The sequence below is a fragment of the Strix uralensis genome, chromosome 8 (genome assembly GCF_047716275.1).
Source record: "Strix uralensis isolate ZFMK-TIS-50842 chromosome 8, bStrUra1, whole genome shotgun sequence".
NCBI classification, from domain to species: domain Eukaryota; kingdom Metazoa; phylum Chordata; class Aves; order Strigiformes; family Strigidae; genus Strix; species Strix uralensis.
This window is the reverse complement of record NC_133979.1, coordinates 32,597,215-32,617,658: the sequence shown is the minus strand read 5'-3', so window position 1 is coordinate 32,617,658 and position 20,444 is coordinate 32,597,215. Positions and strand designations below refer to the sequence as shown.

At 47.0% G+C, this 20,444-nt stretch overlaps 1 protein-coding gene across 1 annotated transcript in view; it reads right to left on the bottom strand.

Annotated features, from left to right (window-relative positions):
* The window catches only part of LAMC1 (laminin subunit gamma 1), a 69,391-nt gene extending 50,192 nt beyond the window's left edge, over positions 1-19,199 (bottom strand). Inside the window, exon 1 of the mRNA XM_074877087.1 lies at positions 18,689-19,199. Coding sequence (XP_074733188.1) covers positions 18,689-19,082 — 394 coding nt within the window. The 5' untranslated portion in view covers positions 19,083-19,199. The remainder of the gene's footprint in view (positions 1-18,688) is intronic.
* Positions 19,200-20,444: the final 1,245 nt, after the last annotated feature.

The window sequence follows — 20,444 nt, the reverse complement described above, 5'->3', positions numbered from 1 at the left end:
CTTGTAAAAATCTTGTGCTGGAGCATCCCAGGTCGCTCGTGTCTGCACCACGTGCTGCCTCTGACACACATCCACTGGAAGCACTAACCTGGCTGACCACCAACCGCTGGCTGTGCTGCACAGCCCCTGCCTGAAGGGCAGGTAACCTACAGACCTGGGGGGGGTCACACACTTCGCTGTGCTGAGCATTCCCTCTAGTCAGCAGCATTTGATTTTGGGAGAAACACCAGTAAACAAAAGAGGAAGGCATGAAGAACAGCTTGGCTCTTCCTACTGCTTTTGCATGAGAGGCCACATCATTCGACACAGTTGTTAAGGTCCAGGCACTAGCAGCCAGGTAAAGACCACTAATCTCTGGGTCTGCGTGTTTTTTTTTTTTTTCTTAAATAAAAAGTTTGACTAGGTATAATACCAGAGGGAAATTTTTTTTTTTTAAAAGGTGCGATTTCTTTAACCGCAAAATAATTACATGCAAAATGCTGGAAAGAAACTCAGAAAAATCCTGGATTTCTTTCATAGATTTTCACCACTTTCTACTATTTCATATCCTGCACGGTTGTGCCTCTACTGCACACCAAAAGCAAAGAACAACTGTGTGGAGATTCCCAAGCTGGTACAAAGCCACAAGCAGGAAGCAGCTCTGAAATACAGGGGTTTGGCAGAAAACAATGAGAAACCACAAAAAGGAAAGGAAGCCTCACACACGAGAGGCAAGACCAACATGACACTGAAAACCAAGTAGCTGCAACAGCTCAGCCACTATGAGTCTTGATTTCTTCCATGACAGTGGAAGAGGCAGTGAAGAATACAAGAGCGGTGAAAGCAAAAAAGAAGAAAAAAAAAAAAAAAGAATGAAACTAAGAACCTCTTTCCCCCAACAGCTAAGTAGCTAAAGCTTTCTGTACCAACCTGCAAGAAAGTTCCCAGGGAAAAAGCAAGCTGCCAGCTATATTCCCAAATTTAGCACAGAAATATTGTGACCTATGACAGTGAATATTTCATAAGTTACAACCACAAGGATAAATAGAAACTTTTTTTAAAAAAAAGGCTTACAGAAGCACACTACTCATTTGAACTCCAAAAAAGCCTCGGAGCATAACAGCATTTTCTCACCAAAAAAAAAAAATATCTATAGTCTCTGTTATTTTTCAAAGTAATTTGAAAACTACTACTCTTCTTCCAGTAAAATCCTCCAGAAATATTAAAATCATTTGCCAATATTTAAAATTAATTTCTGAGGATGGAAAGTAAATGTATGTACTCGCTCTGAACACATTTTAGCTGTGCACCATGTGAAGTCAGGGAGGGGCTTCCCCCACCATGCTTCAGCCCCAGCACTGCCACATACTACCATGTTTAAGGAAACAATAAACTTCTGCACATTTGGAATAAAGGCACCACCAATAAGTGACGTGAAGTAACCTAGCTGGTTTTATTAGGGTTTTTTTTATACACACTTTTTAGGATCTCTTTATATTACTACAACAGTCAGTTGCACAAGCTGCATGGAGACGAGCATCCTCCTGATGATGTATGATCTGATTTTGGGATTGTTCCAAGTCTGGGTGAGGAAGCACCATTAATTGCTCCTTATCAAAATGCACATTCCCCTGCTGAGCTGGGTCTTGAAAATTAGATGATCCTACTAAACCTGAGAGAATTCTAACCACGCAAGGGGAGGGAGAAATCTGTGCAATGCATAGGAAGAAGGAAGGGACTAATCACCTGAACTTCGGCAAAACCCTCCCCTATTCCTACCATTTTAGGAAAACTAAAAAAAAAAAATCAAAACCCCACACTGCCCAAAAAACCCCAGAGCTTTTTATCTTTCCCTTACATTTGTCCTACGCCCCTGTTTCCCACAGAAGTGCAGTTCCACACAAGTTAGAGATGCCTTCCACAGCTGCACAAGAGACAGTTGCATACAGAATAATACCTGGCAAGCGTTGCGCAGGCTTGAGATAAGCCTGTGTATCAGCTAACACAACCGGCAACGGCGCAATAAAACCTGTGTGGTCACCGTTAGATTTCCACGATGACAAAATGCAGACACCAACAGCTGACCGCTGCTATAAAGAAGCCAACTTGAGACAGGAGACTCAGGAAATTGCTCTCCATCTTTTCATGCACTATTTACATTTGGAAGCTCATCTCTGCAACCATGATGGCCAGAGATGCTCGCGGTTTAGGTTTATATTTGGGGACACAGCTCCATAGTTACAGAATCCCACCAAATAAAGGTCCTGCGTGCCTCTGCCTTCTCTTCTGAAAGCCTATCTCTGGTTTGGGGCAAGCTTGACAAAGTTAGGGGTCCTGGAAAAAAAAAAAAAAAAAATCTTGTTTTTTACAGTGGTTACTGCTACTTGGGAGAGGGAAATTGCAGAAACTTACTTATTTGCTGCATGGTACATATCAGTACAGTGTCATTATTTCCTCTGTATCATCACTTGTATTTTATTCCCTTCTATACACAGGCTTGCCTACACAGCGATGAGACAAGGAAAAAAAAAAGATTTTTTTAATAGAGGACAGAGTTGTACCAAAAGCAAACAGATATTTTTTCAGGTTCTTTCACCAACTAGCTTTGCAGTTGGTGCCTCTTAATTACAAATTCTTCAGAAATCCCAAGCTCAGTCTATTATTTGCAATAATCACACTATTTAGTGAATGGTAGCACACTAAAAAACTAATTTATCCAAAAGACAGTCTCTTCTTAGCTCAGAAAATCAGCTCCTCAGTGTGGGGTCAAGAGGACATCAGAGTAACCTCTTCCAAAACCTGGTGCTTCTTAAAATACAAGGCATGCTTCAGCTTCCAGCGAACCTGTCAACACCAACACAATAGCCCTGCCTCGAGCACTTCTATTTTTAACATTTTCCATCCATGCAAAGGACGACTATTTAATAAACTTAAAGGAAGCATAACTAAAATAGGTAGTTGAACGACACTTTTTTCAGGGCCAGCCCGATTAACACAAGCACAAGCTGTAACTTTAGGCGGCTGCATTGCAGGGATTACTCCTTAAATGCATTGCAGGGATTACTGAATTAGCAACATATACCAGCCTCAGAGACAGGAGAGATGCCAAAAACTGATGTCTGATCACCTGGGAGCACGACAACACATGACGGAGTTGAATCTGATGTAAAGGTTGACGCACAATACGCTTGTGTGATGGAGTGAGTGTCATCTGCTATGACTGCCGTGGAGAATAGGTGCTATAAAGGATAAAGTTGACATTAAACAGCTCATTATTAGATGTATCTGATCCCTCTGATTTTCTTCAGGATGCCTAGGACCGCACTGTAAATCTGAGCGCTCAGCGAGTGCCTTAAAAACCCCCGACTGTGTACACGTGAGCACGCTATCTTTAGCCAACAAGCCTTTGCCTGCCTTGCTAGCAGGATTTGGCTTGTGCTCGGGCTGAAGTCACCCTGCTCCAAAACAGTCACAGACTTGCTGCACTGGAAGGAAACTATGCATTTAGCATCAAAAATAAAATGACCCGGAGGTTTTTCAGTCTCTCTCCCAGCAGGAAGGAAAGAAGGGCTGAGCACTCCAAAACCCCCAGCAGGACTCTGGGGCTTAACGTACCCCAGTGATTTCACGCTACTTTTGAAACCAAGCCCATTTTGGCCAGCTTTCAAGCATTATCTGGGGAGGAGGGAGTTGACTATTCATCACCTTTCCCTCAAATGGGAGTGGAGGGAGGGGGAAGGATGAAGCTGCACTACAAAACCATGCCTACACTTGCAAAGGAGCTTTGCGGGATGATGGAAGAGCATCTGTCCCCATGCTCTGCTTTCAGGCATCACTACACCTACATGCCTTGCAGGGATAAAGACCTCGGTGCATGCTCTGCCCAAGCACCCCCACAACCTGAACACCCCACCAGTGATCACCATACCTCTTCCCAGCACATCAGAGGCAGCTCCAGGCCGGCAGATGGGCTGGATCCTTCCAGCAAGAGTCGCCTGGGCAGGAACTGCTGCATACCCATGCAAAAATATATCGCTCCAGGGGTTTTCTTGCTTGTCTTTATCTCTGTGTGGGCAGGACACATACTAAAGGGAAACCTCTGTAAGAAAAGCCCTCAGGTATGCTAAACTCGTTTTCCATTCCTCCAGGCACCCGCAGATTAAGCAAGTAGGTGAAAGTTGCATAAAAAAACCCACCTCTCCTTAGGACTAATGAATACAGTTCATTCGCAGAACCAAAGAGAAGGGTTTTTTTGTTCCCACAAACAGAAGGCATAAGCATTTTTATATCTATATTCTACAAAGATTTATGACCATTCACTGGCTGACTGCTGGCAGAGCAGCTCTACAGCTCTGTACAGGTGGCAGATGACCTGCAGGAAAACCTCCTCCTAGAAGACACATATGCCAACTTTTCATCTCTTAGGAAGCTTTTTAACAAAAGAAATGCTGACGCAACATCAACCAGGCCAATAATTCTGCAGGAACTGTTTCTAGTAATTAACCCAAATCCCTGAGACACTTCAGCCTCCTTCCCTCCTTTGGAGAATGTTTAACTCTTAGATATGCAATGAATATCAGCGGCACAAGAGTCCTTTAGGGGCTCTATCTCCTCCATCACTACAGGAACTCCAAGCCTATAAAGAAAAAAGCAAGTCATGGTGTTATTAGTTCTAAAATGAGTAAGCCTATAAATTTAATTGCATTGGGATGCACCATCTCAATCTTCAGCATCATTTATGAAAATCAGATTTAGTTTCACATTGATTTTAATAATTCTTTGTGATTAAAACCTTTAAGAAAGGCAAACAAGTGGACTGTTTATCAAGTGATTTTTCCACTATAGGTCAATCTGCTGCCCTCAAATCTGCTTCCAGGATAGTCAAGCAGCTGCATGAATATAAGCTTGCCCACTTATTTTAACAGGTTATTAATTTTAAAAAACAATTTTCATTATTGCTGCTTATGCAAAGTCAGCTAAAACAAGCTAGGACAGCTGACTCTCCAAATAAAGACATTTTGCATAAAGTAAAACTACAAAAATTCAAATTTAAGTTAAACTTTCTTCTCTATGAAAACCCTCCCCCAGAAATGCTCTCTAATCTCTCTCTCAATCTTTTTCTCATGTTTCTTACTTCAACTAATGAGCTGCATCTGTGTGCAAGGCACAAAAGTGGAAATTTCAGATTGCACATTTTCTTCCTTTTGTAAAAGTCTGATCTTTCAAAGCTCACCGCAGCTTCCCATAACCCAAAGCCCTCACTCTGAGGTCATCTTTTCACAAAGGTCCCTCTAAAAAAAAAAAAAAATAAAGTTTTAGGCTGTTTTCAAAATTGGCTGCAATGGGTCTAAGTCTCCCCCATCCCCGGGCTGTGCATCCCTGTTGCCTCCTTTCCCCCAGCCAGCACTTACGTGGTCCTAGGCACACCCCAGTATCTCCAAGGCCACCAAAAGGTTATCTTTCCATCAAATGAGCCCCTGGGATTTAAGCATGCAAGCTGATACAACCAGATAAGGGCTGCATGATTCCTTGCCCCCAGCTGCAGGCAAGTGGGCAAGGCCGAGAGAAGCCAATGTACCTTTAGAGACCACAAAGCCATACCTTCATTCCTTGCCTCCCAAATTTTAAGCACCCCACTGAGCAGCGGGACAGCTATTCCACAGGGACACCGTGCAATTCGCACACAAAACGCTTCTGCCTCGTAATCTGTTGTCACAGCAACTGAACACAAAACACCACTGTCAGCATGAAAGTCTTGGGGCTGGTGGGAGAGGAAAGGGGAAGCAGCAGATGGGCGAGATAAAATTCACATAGAGATACACGGTATTTGAGTATCTGAGCACCTCCTGACTAATGCCCCTTCATCAAGCCCACAACAGAAAGCCCGAGCTTCCTACAGCTCATCCTTACGGTTTATACTTCATTTTGGAGAATCATAGAACGGTTTGGGTTGGAAGGGATCTTTAAATGTCATCTAGTCCAACCCCCCTGCAATAAGCAGGGACATCTTCACCTAGATCAGGCTGCCTGACCCTGAATGTTTCCAGGGTGAGGCAACTACCACCTCTCTGGGCAACCTGTGCCAGTGCTTCACCACACTCGTCATAAAAATTTTTTTCTTATATCTAATCTGGATCTACCCTCATTTAGTTTAAAACCATTACCCCTTGTCCTATTGCAACAGACCCTACTAAAAAGTCTGTCCCCATCTTCCTTATAAGGCCCCTTTTAAGTATTGAAAGGAAGTTTAATGATAATTGGGTTGTTTTACCTTGGTAACATTCTTCAGAGAAACAAAGTGGCATGTGTCCTTTTGGCACAGTAGATGGAAGATGCTCTAGGTATACCTTACCAATTATTTATTAATCCCTTTTTAATTGCTGATTCAGAACAACCAGTAATCTTTTCCAACAGGGTAAGAATCCTCCCCTTCAAAAATCTTTAAACATGCCTTTCTCAAAGATGAAAAAAAAAAAACCCAAAAACACAGAGCTAGGAGTTACACGCTCTTTTAACTACGAGTTAAAAGCGAGTCTCTTCTACTAGAAGTTAATTAATTAATCATTAACTGTGATAGAAAGAGTATGATGTTCCACTCCACAATACGCAAAACCATCATCACTTGTCTCAGAGGCTCTTGTCTTCCCCATCTCATCTCACATCTCAGCAGGCAGATGCAAGAATAAAGCGGTCTTAGTCTTAGCATCTACCTCAAGAAGCAGGACAGTCAGAAGGCCACCACGGATTTTTTTTTTTATTTCTTTTTTTAAAATCACAATGAAGCTGTCCTTATTTTACACCTGGCAAGACACCTTGTAGTACCACCCAAAGCAACTGCCATTTCTTTTCCCAGGGTAGCCAAGCATCATGTAACTCAATGAGTAACTGCTACATATAAACCACCTTTCCCAGGCTCCATGCCTACTTTCCAGTCAAAACCTTCTGTAATCCACTACCTTTTCTGCTGAGTTACCTGTGCTGAAAGCTGGCTTTAAAACTCAGCAGGAGAAAAGCAAAAGCTGAGAGATTTCAACTTATGTTTTAACATAAGCTTCCCTCAAGCGACCAGCACAGCTACCTGAACAAAGCAAATGCTCCTGCAGACCACATACAGCTACAGGAGCACACGCTCCGTTTGCGTTTTGGACTATTACCAGCAAATTTCTTAAGCAAGTTTGGACACGCGTCACTCCTCAGAGGGGGGTGATAAAGAAAGTTTTCCCCTGTTACGCTAATTACGCACAGAGAGAGGAGACGTGAACCGAACACACCACACTTTCACATCCTCCACGGGTCCAATGGCAACACCAACTCATTTTCTTGAGGTTTCTTCCAGCCGGTCTCTTGTGGTTCCCCCAAAGCCGAGGCAGGAGCAGAGGAGGCAGTGGGGATGCTGAGCACGCAGGGATGCCCAGACCAAGCAGCTGTGTGTTTGCAGGAAGGACAAAAGCCAGTGAGGCTGCCAGCGCTGCTGTGAATTTCAAAGACTCATGCAATTTAGACAGACACAGTTTAAACTTTCTGGTACACAGTGCTAATGACGCAGATTAACGACTCCAAACTCTATTCCTTTTGCTGAACCACCTCTCTCCCACAACCCCTCTCTATACCCTGTATAAGCACTCAATACCACTCCCACCGATGGGATCACCCTTTCAAAACACATTTCATTCCCTCCCACTGTTTTCAAGTTAACGTCGACTTTTCAAGGGTGGGAGCAATAAAAAAAAAAAAAAAGAAAGCATGATTTGGGGGACAGAAAGGCTGGGAGACAGGGTCCCTCCCATCTGCCAGAGCAGCATGTTAATTTTCTACCACACATTTCACAAAAGAACATGCCACAGCCCCAGAGTTGCAAAACAGACTGTATGGATGACACGAAAAAGTCAATTAATTCGCAGACAAATTAATGAGGAGACATATCTTTTAGGAGGTTTAGCAAGAGGAAGCATTGAGCTTCCTACAAACATTTTTAGCTTCTTCCATGTAATAGCTAGTGACACCACTCAGGCAAAGATCAGTGTCAGCAGCCCAGACCATAACGCAATTGTAACTGCGCATCCAAATCCTTGGTTAATTAATCATTAATTTGGTGAATAAGAAAGTACAAAGAGATGAGAGCTGACTACTTCAAGTGCACCAGAAAATCAGTCCAGTTCCTTCCCTGACCCAAATAAGAGCTTTAGAAGGGCTGTAACCAAAGCTCTCAACCTCTGCTGATGACTGCAGTACTCATGAGCGGCCCGCGCCGCAGCTGCATCACAGCTCCTCTGGGCGATTTTCAGACACCACGGATAGGTGCTATGAATTAGGAGTAAAACACGATTTGGCATCAAAAACCCCCAGGACTGCTGCTACTGCCATGTTTTTGCTTGAACTTGCAGAGAATCAAAGCACAGAAAGGCAACAAACCTGACTGAGAATCTTCTGATGTCCTTCCGCAGTGCTACCCATATACCTTCAGAGCCACAGACAAACACATTTTCCTAAACATTCCTAAAATCAGCGGATAACGAATTCAAAGTCTTTCAAGAGTGCCTCCTGGATAATTTTCATGAAATTGTGCGCTCCACACCCACATAAAGACTGGTAGCAGTCTGCCAGGGAATGGAGAGTGCCAGCCTGCAGTGCAAGGGGTACCCCAAGCTCAGGATCTTCCAAGCAGTTACAGGCTTCTCCTGACTCAGCTCCTGCATCTCACAAGAAATGGAAGTACAGAAAAATTAGGCTACAAGGAAATCTGTGGCAGAGAAAATACACGTGACGTTGACCAAACCCTGTAACTGCTATCCCTGCCCGCTTTCCAGGGAGAGATGAGCAATACAATCTCACCCTGCAGACTTTCAGCCAGATGCTCGTTCATCACCTACACCGGTGACTTCTAGCAACCTTTTCTTCACACAATAGACTTGACTCTCCAATTTAAAGAAATTTAATTCTGGAAAAGGAAAAAGGTGTTGTTTATTCCTGCCTTTTTGGAATACTAACAGACAAGAATAGCTAAGGTAACTTGTAAGAGAACCGTGGTTTCAGAGCTGTAGTTCTGTCATAATTGTTTCTAGAGGTATCTATCATGATTTGAATTATCAGTCCTTATGAAAACCACAAGCTTCCCTTCCTAACCAGAAGTCAGGGACTCTGGCACAGCAACAACCTACTTGCAATGTTTTCAGGCAAAATTGCCAAAAAGAAACCGGCAGCTTTAAATACACTCTCTTGTCATAGTTACGATAAAAGTAAAAAAAGGCCTTTGTTTCCTAAAAGTGTTATGAAGCTCTTGGAAAAGCTCATCTCTGTATCATTACTTTGAAAATAATCAGTACTTTGTTCCATAAGGAACTTGGGTTTAGCAGTCCCAACCGTGGAGGCACCCCCTGCTCACACCCCTGCAACCGGGGACCGCCGGCGGGAAGAAGGGTGTGAGAAAGGGGCAGCACATACGTACAGATGTGTGCAGAGTCGCTCTGCTTAGAAAGCAGAAGAGCGGTGACTCGTGTAATGCCGGTAATTTAATCAGCTAACTCATGCCTGCACAGCACAGATGGAGGGGACCAAAAAGCAATCCCAGTCCTGAGCACCCCTCCCAGCTCCACCAGCAATCCCAGCAGAAGGGGGACAGTGGACAGAGCAGGCAGGGAGGCAAAGTAGGGAGAAAACTAGATTTCATTAAACAGACACCACACAATGATGGCGGGATGTCACTTCAGAGTTCACGTTTCATCCTGTCAGCAGCACCAGCTCTTGCAGCAGCCGTCACACCCCCGCAGCCCCATCCCTCTTTACTCTGTGCTTTGTATATTTCTTCGTAACCCTGCTGGGAATCAGCAGCAAAAAACATCAGTTTTTAAAGACAAAATGGCTTCAACCCAGGTAAACTTGTAACTGTCCTTCGATGAGGGGCCTCCTCCCACCCCAAATCCTAACATGTGCAAGAGGGGAAACTACAGAATAATACTAAGCATTTAACAATTTTGAATTTGCATTGTCCATCTCACCTGAGCATCACCAGAGTCCGACGAAAATGAAAACCACCAGCCTCTTAATCTGAAGACATGTATAAAGCAGCCAGCACAGGAGGGCAGGCTGAGAGGCTACTGCTGGGACCAGAAGTGCAGAGAGATCTCAACTGAACACCCCCATCCTGGGGAGGGGGGAACACCCCCAAACTGCACAGCCCAGGAACATCTCAGTACCGGGGAAATGGGAACAGGAGGGAGGTGAAGCCAGGCAGGCCGCAAGGAGTTTCAGAAAGGAGAAGAAAGGGAGAGGGGCCAGAAACACACATAAAGCAAACAGGAGGTCTGCAAGCTTAGAGCAACCACGGCCTTAAACATCAGTTTCTTAACTTGTTCATCAAGCAGATGATTCAGTGTTGAGAAACCGCTTGTCCTATGTTACTCCAGCCGGGCTGGCGGAACCCACGAGACCCGTGAGGGCAGCTAGCAAAAGTGCAGAAAACAGTAGCTGGAAGGAAAGCATCAGCCCCTGTAACAAAAGAAAAGCAGGTTGCTGGGCCAAGCCCTGCACCCTGACCACCACAGCCAGGAGGCAGGGCAGAGGGAGACACACTGGATCCCCACAAATAAGACACGTTTTTTCAGAAGCTGGGAGGCAAGGGCAGCAGGCAGGGCGGCCTCTCCACGGCTGCTCCCCAGGGACCAGCCTCACAAGCTGCCGGGAAGAAAATCCCACTGCAAAATCCCACCGGATGGGAGCATGTAAAGGACTGCAGATGAAAGGACTATAAATAATCATCATAATCAGAAGCGGACCGCAGACGTCCTAGGACAGGAACATTTTCTTTTTACTCAGTCAAGCGGTCCCATTTAACACTGTGATACCAAGAAGCATCTGATGGTAGTTTTTCCACACAGGACTGATTTTTCATTCCACTAATCTCAGTAAGAGATACCCCCAACACAAACTGTGCCTTTCAGAACATGTAGGCTATACTCCACAACCTTGTAAGTACAGCATAAGAAAGTATCAAACAGCCCATTTATCCCTCTTGAAGAGGTTCAATTTGCTTAAAGACTCTGAGAAACGTTATCTTTTAATTCAAAGAACATTAGAAAGATTCTCTTTCCTGAAATAAAATATACAGGGAAGGCAAAGAAAAAAATTCCCCCAAAAAATAAAATCTGTTCAGGAGCCTTGATATTTTTACCCCACAAAAAAACAAAACAAAAAAACCACCCCAAGTGCAACATGCTACACTAGCAGCAGCTCACCGAGGTGGGAACAAGGTCTTTTCTGATGCTGAGTAGGTTGAGCTATAAAACTGGCCTTGAAAAATAACTCGCAAGATGAAAGCAGTGTGCTTAGAATTGAGCTGGTGCCAACCCCAAACTCCGCAGTGCTCCCTAGGCCCTGGAGCACCCAAGGGAATGAGTGTTTCGGGCAACCCACTGGCAAGCCAAGGGCTACCACGTGCAGTCAGCCACTGCCCATTTGAACACACGTGCTGGGGAAGAACAACCCCTGTTATCAAGCAGGTTTTGATGTTTGGTAGGTTTGGGGATTTTCTTTTTAAGAGACTGCTCAGACATAGCTGATCTTTCCATTACAAAGGGTTAAGAGCAATGCAAGGGCCAAGTCTTCCTCCTTTCCACTTCAGGCCATTGGTAGGGGCCAGCTGCCACTCCTGAAGCCATTTAACAATTCTGCACCCTGATCTTCCACAGGAGCACCTCAAGCCCCTGACGATAAGTTAGAGAATTACCTACAAACCCTGGGTCTTTGCATCATCTCTACAACGCCTTAAAAATCTTCCCCTTCCCCCACAAAAAACAACAAACCCCCAAACCAACCGTACAAATAAGCCCTCAAGCTATCTGGAAGTCTACCTCCCATGTACAAGATGGTACTAGCTTACCTACCAAAGAAAAAAAAAAAATCCAATAATAGTTTTTGGATACTATTTCTAAAAGAGGAAATTTTGAAATTCTCCATTACTGAACACAGCTGTGTTGTGTCAGAACTGCAGGCATGATTACCACTGGAAACAGCTCTTTGATGACTATCACACTGGAATATCTAAAACAAGTAGAAGCATGGTAACAAGAAGTGCTTTGCCACCCAGTTTCAAAACAAAATGCTGAAGTATCACTGAATAATATATGAGGGGGTTGGTTGGGGTTTGGGGGTTTTTTTGGTAAAAGATCTCTCAAGTAGGGTTAGACTGGTAGGAAAAAGATTAAAGACAGAGAGTCTTTTTTTTTTTTATATTTAAATAATATTACCTTGCCATTTCAGATCCTTTTTACAGTTGATGAGTTTTCACCATTTTCCAAGCTTCTACATCAGAAAAATTCTGAGAAATCATTATGTTTTACCTCAAAAGTACCTAACACACCCCACAAAGGCTAACAGCAGCTTGCACCTGCAGTCTGGCAGGCTATGAAAGGCAGCCTCTCAGCTCAGTATTCCCGGTCCTGTTTGACAACTGCACATGTCTACCAGTAGCAGCTCTATAATCTCACGGCACAGTTGCTTCGTTAGCAGCTGTCCTGAGCCTCTCGTCAATACTGATGTGACAGCCAACATCACCATCCTATCAGCACGCTCAAGGGATGCTACAGACAGCAAGAGCAATCCCAAGTACATCCTCTGCAAACAGCTCGGTGCTAAGAGGTTGTCCTAATATTGCAAAGGGTTTTAAACACAGTTAAGTGATGCCACGGGTCCTCAACACAAGCATCTGCATCCATCCCTCACTTAAAGCCTGTAAAGCTTGCTTTGACACACACAGGCCTACTCTGTCCTGGGGGCAGGAAAACCCAATATACTCCTGTTTGTGTGGCAGGACAACAGACCCAGCAAGATTTCTGCAATTTATCAGGAAACTATGAAACTCATTTTCTGATCAAAATACACTGTGGTAGTCACCAATAAGCAAGATTTTGCGGTTAAGAGATGCATAAAAGCAGGCTGAAACTGTTCTTCTTGGGCAAGAGCTTACAAGAGGGGCCGCAGCCCCAGGCTGAGCTTCCGAAGGTTATTACGAACCAGAGGCGGTGACGTTAGATGCGACTAGTTCAGTTTAACACGCCAGACCTCGTATCCCAGCTAACCCACAGGTAGAAAACAGAGCCAGACAACGAGCCTGCAGGAAATCACTCAGCACGGCGTCACCGGAGGCGGTAAATGATGAATTAGGGCCCTGAGGACACAAGCAGGAGGTCTCAGTCTGACAAAGGCTGTATGATTAAGGACAACGCTCACAGTCCTGTTTTTAAGAATTACAGTGAACTAGAGATCTGGGTTTCCCATCCCATCCATCTACACTGCAAAGTATGTTCTCTACATGTTGTTTGCAGAGCAATCCGTTTTTTCATTTCCATGGGAAGTGGCAGCTTGGGATTTTCAGTTGCAGACTCGGAGAGGCTGGGAAAGCCTCCCGAAGCCTCAGGCTATAAAAGAAATGCTACCTAATACTACTGAATAAGCCAGAAATTTTTCAGCAAGCTAACAATTCTGAGCAGCAAACAACAGTTTCCAAGGTTTAAACCTACAAAAGCAACTATCTGACTGTGTCAAAACTGGCGATTAATCCTTCTAGCAACTCAGGGCAAGCACCACAAATAGCAGCTGTTTTTGCAGCAAAATACCACACAATCCCAGCTCTCTCCGTCCCCCAAAATAAGTGCTCTGCCACGTATAGTATTCCCAAAGGCGTCACACAGTGGGATCAGCATCCGAAGACAGACACAGGACAGAGGAGTTGGAGAAAACCTGGGAATTTAAAGGGTATGCAGGAAGCGATAAAGAGCTTTAAAGTGACTTTATATAACTGCACTGAACAACTGCTGGCCATTAAAAGCCCTGATCTCTTAACTACTCATGTTGAAACCTGCAAAATGTAAACCAAGCCTTTGCGAGACCAACTAAAATAGAGTCCCCCCAGGGCTCCGCAAATACCACGGTGAAGCCACTGCGGCGTGGGGCTGGCCCTTCCCAGCCCGGGCTCAACACGTCTGCGAGGGCTTCCCGACACAGCCCGTAACACCAGCCTAAGTGCCGGAAACGCTCTCCCGACGCGTTAATTACCATTATTCAGAGTTTTTAAATTGCAGCTACGCTATGCAAAACTTCACGTGCGCACGTCCTGCTTGCTCGCAGTTGGTTTCGCGGTGGTTCCCTAGGAAGGCAACGAACCACAGCCTCGTAAAGTTTTAATAGGATAACCGGCAAACCGAGGGCATCACTCTGCCGCGCTAAATAAAACAAAGCAACTGATTGCGTCCCAGTGGTGTAAAGTACTTACTTAAATTAAGGCACATTTTACAGCCCTCCCTACAAAAAAAAAAAAAAAAAAAAGTCGCTCTTCTGCACTAAAAAAAACACATAATCTCATCTGCTACAAACAACTGGCAAATCAAGCTGAGGCTGAACCTAAGAACTGGCATCTTGCCTAGGTTTCCTTGTAAATGCCTTCAAATGGCAGTCATACCCCAAACTACGCTTCGCAGACAAAGTATACATAACCAAGCATCATCGCTCTCCTCAAAGCCAAATAAAGGACTGAGCAGTTACAAAAGGGGGAGGTGAAGGAGACGGGCAATCCATTTCTCCTAACAACTGACAGCTTCTACAAGTTTTTCTTTATTTTATACACACAAGATACCATCCGGCTTGGTGACACAGGTTTCTAGGCTGGTCTGCAATAGGGATTTCAGAAGAATTCAAGAGCAGGAACACTCAGCTCTAACCACAGTCCATGCCCACAAACACAGCCAACATGTTTTTAACAAAGGCAACCAGCAATTTCCTTTTTCTTCTTGAAAGGCAGGCTAGCAGAGGGCTGCCTTCCGGCACCAAACTCCGGCTCCTCTTCCCAGGCAATGAGAGAAATGGGTGGGAATTGGTCTTTCCTGCCTACCAGATAGTCCTGAACTCACAGCTGAGGCCACCAGCGTCATCGGTCAAGCACATCTCCTGGGCACGGTTCCTGCCGAGATGCAGCAGGCAGTCACCCGCACTGGGAAAGCCAGACTGGGCTGCTCCTAGCTTGCAGGCTGTTGATAAAAGCACGGCTGCCCTCAGCGGAGTCAGTGCTGCCCCACCGCCACGAAACAGCCACCAGCATGCTGAGGACGCTGCCTCTTTGTCCGAGGAACAAAACACCGGGATCACGATAGCTGAAATCGAGCAAATCTGGGCAGAGAGTAAAAGCAGTGGGGAAAAATGAGAGGTGGCTCTAGCAAGACCAGTTGGGAAGGGAATGAGGAGGTACATGTAAAAGTGGATTTTAAAAAGCGTAGAAACAGTAGAAACAACAGAAAGCACACAGAAAGAACTGCAGAAGAAGTGAGAATCTGCTCTGAAAAAGACACAACATCTGCAAAAACACAAGCCTTTGCCCAGCAACACCACCCAGCACCGAAAATACTCCATGTACCTCTATGCTATTTCTTTTCCCATTCTTCCAGTGTTCAAAGGAGCATCTTTAACACGCAGCTTTGTTTTGGTGCGTTAGGGGTCTAAATAGCAAAGTTGTGCTAAAACGTACGCACACAAAGCACTGGGGAGATGCCAGAACTGTCCCAATGCTCCCAGCAGAAGCGAACGGCACAGACTGTAAAAATAACGTCATGCTCTGGCTTCAAAAAAAGCAGACAACTAACCACATACCGTAATGCCTCGGCTTCCATCTTTCATTTAAAAGCTGGCACTGCTGCTCCGGAGTCCCTTATTCCTGGAATATATGGGAACATGGGGGGAGGGCAGTGTTGGGGGAAAAAAAAAGACCAGATGGGTCAAATCTAAATAATTCAATGCGAGGAACTGGAAAATGAGGGAAGAAAAGGGATGCTTTTGAGAAAAGGGGAAGAAGGGACCCAGCGGTGCTCCCCCCTCCTCTCACCCACTAACCTAATTATCCAGACACCACTCTGCGAACAGTTTCAACTTCCCCCCTTCTCCTGGTTTACAGCTGCAAACTCATGCCTCCAAGTCTCTCGGGGGTGAGGACTCTTACTTGGGGGGTCTTAAGACCCTCTAATACAAAGCAAAAGAGCTTTTATAACTCCAGATGCTCCTTGTGCGGGGACTGGTAATTACCCCAATTCCCCTCTCCCCAGGGAGCACCCTAACTTCTGGGCACAGATCTCCTTTCCCAACATTCCCGGGATCCAAGCCTTTAATTCAGTAATAGTGATCTGTGCTGTGTTTTAGCGTATCAGGCTCTTTGCTAGCATCTAGTCCCAAAACTAAAGGTTTTTACACTTGTTTAGAACTGCAAATTGCAAAAAGATTCAGAGAAACCCACATCCATGCGTTGGCAACAGACCTGCAGTTCTTATTGACCTCTTGCGGGCTCCTCTGAAACGTTACACGAATCTACATGGACCAAACATCGCTGGATGGTAATCAAGACATCCCAAACTGCCAAAAACTCAGCGCAGGGTGGCATTTGCATGCTGAAAGCCCAGAGCTGATGCTGCCGATCCTGAACAGGTGCGAAGCAGCACCACCCATTCAGGATACCAGTGCTTTTAAAAATAAAGGCGACCGCAGCATCAAACAAGGACATGGGTTTGAGCACACAGCCTAATCCTCGAAGATCATGCAGAACTAACCGCATAAAAGGCCTTTGTGTCCCAGAATGCGTTGATGTCCTACTGAGTACGCAAACACTTGTCAAGCTCTTTGCCTCTTCTCTTACTGATGTCAAGAATTAAGTGACCCGCAGACCATGGTGTGCCATGGGGAACGGCCTGCGGGCACACACAATCCAAACGCGGCACTCAACAGCTCACGCAAACAAAGACGGTTTGAAGACTTCACAAAAGTAGAGCAGAGCAATGCTGCCGAGGAGTTTGGGGCATCTGAGACTAAAATGGCACTCTGCGGTACTCGACGGTTCTTCAACCTGCAGTGAACTCGGCGACGCATACAAAGCCGTACAGGAGCATATGCTGCTGGCACAGCACGTGCACGGATAGCTTAATGCTTTGCTATTAGTCTTCTTAAAATGAACCCCCACCACCGTGCCTGTAACAAGCTTCCGATTCTTAAAAGGCTTTACGCTACAAATACCCTACCCAAAAACCTAACTGGAAAAAAACCGAACAAACAAACAAAAAAACCTCCAATATCTGAAAGTCAGCCAGGCAGCTTCTGCTTAAAAGTTGTACTCTAGCCTAAAAATATGCCAGAGCAAATTCACAAAGCTGCAAGAGCCTGTGAACAAACCTGAAACCCAAGTGATTGACAACGATCACGCTGCAATGCTACAGTATTTTAAAGATGCAGTTGTTTTCAAAGAAACGTGCACATTTCTTCAAAGCCCGGGACACAGCACGCTGTTTGCTCCTGCACGTTGCTAAAACATCACTTTTCAAAGAACACCCGTGTACATACAAGTGCATAGAGTCAAGGACAGCAGCAATACAGACGTGCCTATAAACTAAGTTTTACCCTTGATAATGAAGAGTGATGATGGTTTCTATTTAAAAAGTAGAGATCAAATCTTAGCTTGCCGTTTGTTCCGTGGGTCCCGAATAAAAAAATTCCCAATGTATTAAAAACATAAAAAATAAGATAAAGAGGCCTTAGTAACCATCTCCCCTTATCCAAACAATTACATACACTTACACGGTATATTTATTTTGAAATGCCTAACACAAAGAAACACTTCAGGGCAGCGAGACACTCCCGGCTGCTGGGGCAGACGGACATGGTCAGGAGGTGAGCACTGGGACAGGACTCGGCATCATCCTCTCCATCTCACCAACGCGGGTGGGAGCTTTCACACAACCTGCTCTCAGGTCATGAAACCCAAGATCCAGCTCCCCCACCCAACGTAACTTTTCCCCTGAATTACATCAAAAAACGAAACGCATTATTGATGCTAAAGCTTAAGGTTCAACAGCAGGTCTTGAATGGAAACCATGAATGGTTATGCTGTTGAATAGAAACCACAAGTGGCTACACTGAGGCTTTTTTTAATTTGTACTTTATTTAATGCCATGAGGATATAAGCTGTGGTTTTAACCTTCTGTCGGCTGGCCTGTCTTCCCTTTCTAAACAATCACCCTTCCTCCATGTCACAACAGCTTCAATAACGGAATGAACTGAGGACAAGAAAAGCTTGTCCACAAACCAAAGCGAGGGCTGAAATACTGGATCCCAAAGGAATCTCTGGGAACACCAGAATTAATCAGAAACTTCGCCCTCTCCTTTCTTCAACTCGATGTCACAGGTTCTGCAGCAAGGCTGACTGCTCTCGGACAAACCCCGTATCGAAGGGGTCCCAGCCGAGGAGGACGCAGAGCCCCTGTGCCCTCGCACATACACACGCACAGACACACACGCCTGTGTTCCTGCGGAGCTTCACCCTTTTCAAACCCACCTCTCCCACCCGAACCCATCGCCTGGAAGACTCCGGGGCCCGATCCCGCCGTGCCCCACGCCCCCGCCAACTCTTCCCCGCCTCACGAATCGGCGGCGCAAAGCCCTCACAAGATTTTTGCATTGCCCCCCGCGCAGAGGGCCAAAAAAAAAAAAAAATCAACTTTCTAAAGCACCGCGAGGATCCTTCGGAGACCGCGCCGGCAGCCCAGGGGCGAGGAGCTCCCGCCCTGCCGCTCAGGACCGACCCCCGGGGGGAGCCGCCCCCCCCCTCAGCGCTCACACCCTGCGTGCCCGGGGCGCAGCGAGCGCGGGTTCGCACGGCCGAGGGGAGGGGAGGGGAGGCGGCCCTTACCCAGGTGCAGGGTGAGGTTGACGGCGGTGGGGTGCTGCACGCCGGCCAGCATGGTGCGGCTCTGCCACCAGGTGGCATCGGCCGGGCTGTTGTAGTCGGTGAGGAAGGCGGCGCCGTGGCGCAGGTGGGGCTGGGCGGCGTCGCAGAGGTGGCAGGACTGGGTGACGCCGGTGACGCCGGTCTGCACGCAGTACTCCTCGGCCGGCGCCCCGCACGTGTGGGTGGCCAGCACCGTGGCGTTGAAGGCGGCGTTGACGAACTCGGGCATGCAGCGCTGCGGCCGGCCGCTCCGCTCCTCCCGGCATTCGTCCATGGCGCCGCCGCACCGCGCCGGCAGCCACAGCCACAGCACCGCCAGACACAGCGCCCGGCGCTGCCCGCCGCCGCCCGCCATGGCGCTCGGGCCGTGCGGCGGAGGGGCTGGCCGAGCGGCGCGGGCCGGCGGAGGGGAGGGGAAGGGGGGGGGCTCGCTCGCTGCCTGCCTGCTCCTGCCGCCGCCGCTCCGCGCCTGGCCGCGGGCTGGGCTGGGCTGGGACGGGCCCGGCCCGGGCGGGGCTGCGGGCGCGGGGCAGGCCGGGAGCGGAGTCCCGCCGGGAGAGCGGGCGCGGGAGCCTCCCCCTCCCCCCGGAATGCGCCGGCTTAAAGGGGCGATGGCGGCGGTGGGGCCCGCCTCACCAGCAATGCCCGTTTCCCGCCTCCCTCCCCGCCGCGGGCGGCTCGGCTGCCGGTAGCCCCACGGCGGGGGTGACGGGCTGCGGCAGGGCTGCCGGGGCGAGCGGGGCCGGCGGGGCTCCCTCACGGCAGCCGTGGAGTTGTCTGACGCAGGCGGGAATGCCCCCTCACCCCCCCTCCCCCATGGCGCCGGGCCCGGGCACCGCCTCTGCCCCGTCAGAACCCAGCAGAAGCCACACGTTTCTTTCTTTTAAAGGCTTTTCATAGGGGGAAAAAAAAAAAAAATTAAATTTCTCGAGAAATGCGGGAAAACGGATTGTGCTTTGCCAGCTGGACCCTTCTGAACCCTGTCAGCCTTGCGCTGCTTGAAGGCGCAGGCCTGAAAGCGGCTCTGAGGGGGACCCGTGTCCCACCTCAGCTTTAATTTTAATGAACTTCTAGCTATTTTCATATCTAAATCCAGATCTCTGCGCTGCTTAGAGGCGTAGACTCTGTCAGACGCGGCCCAAGGCTGGGTTATGATTTTTTAGCTATCGCCATAAGATCTCTCTCTGACTTTTCATGTTGCGGAACTGCATAAAGATTAGTTGTGTATAATCCAGGATTCATGTAAAGCCCAAACAGCTTTTATAGGAGAAAGTGCCTCCAGAAGCCTGCGCAGGAAACGGGAAGCTACTCATCGAGATAGAAATTGATAAGGGAGTCAAGGAAAGGCTTTGTAAACTTGGTGCTGGTTATACTCTTGAGAAAGCCTGAATGCAGCCTATGGCTGAAAAAGCAGAAAAAATGCAGTCTGTTCTGGGAAAAAGATGCACTTTCTTGTTTGAAGGTAAACACACCTATCCCGTAGAAGCCAACCCTTCGCTTCGTGCATTAAGAGCCTGTGTCAGACTATTCACAAGGTCCGCACAGCACATACTCATAAGCAAATTTTCCTGCGGCTGGTAGATTTTATTATTACATTTGGCGCAGTGATTCCTCCTTTTGCCTCCCCAACAGAGTATTAACCTCGCCGTGATGAGGTGGGCTCTGTGCCGAGAGTCCCCCGGACAGCCCTAGCACCAGCAGAAGGGACGCGGGTGCG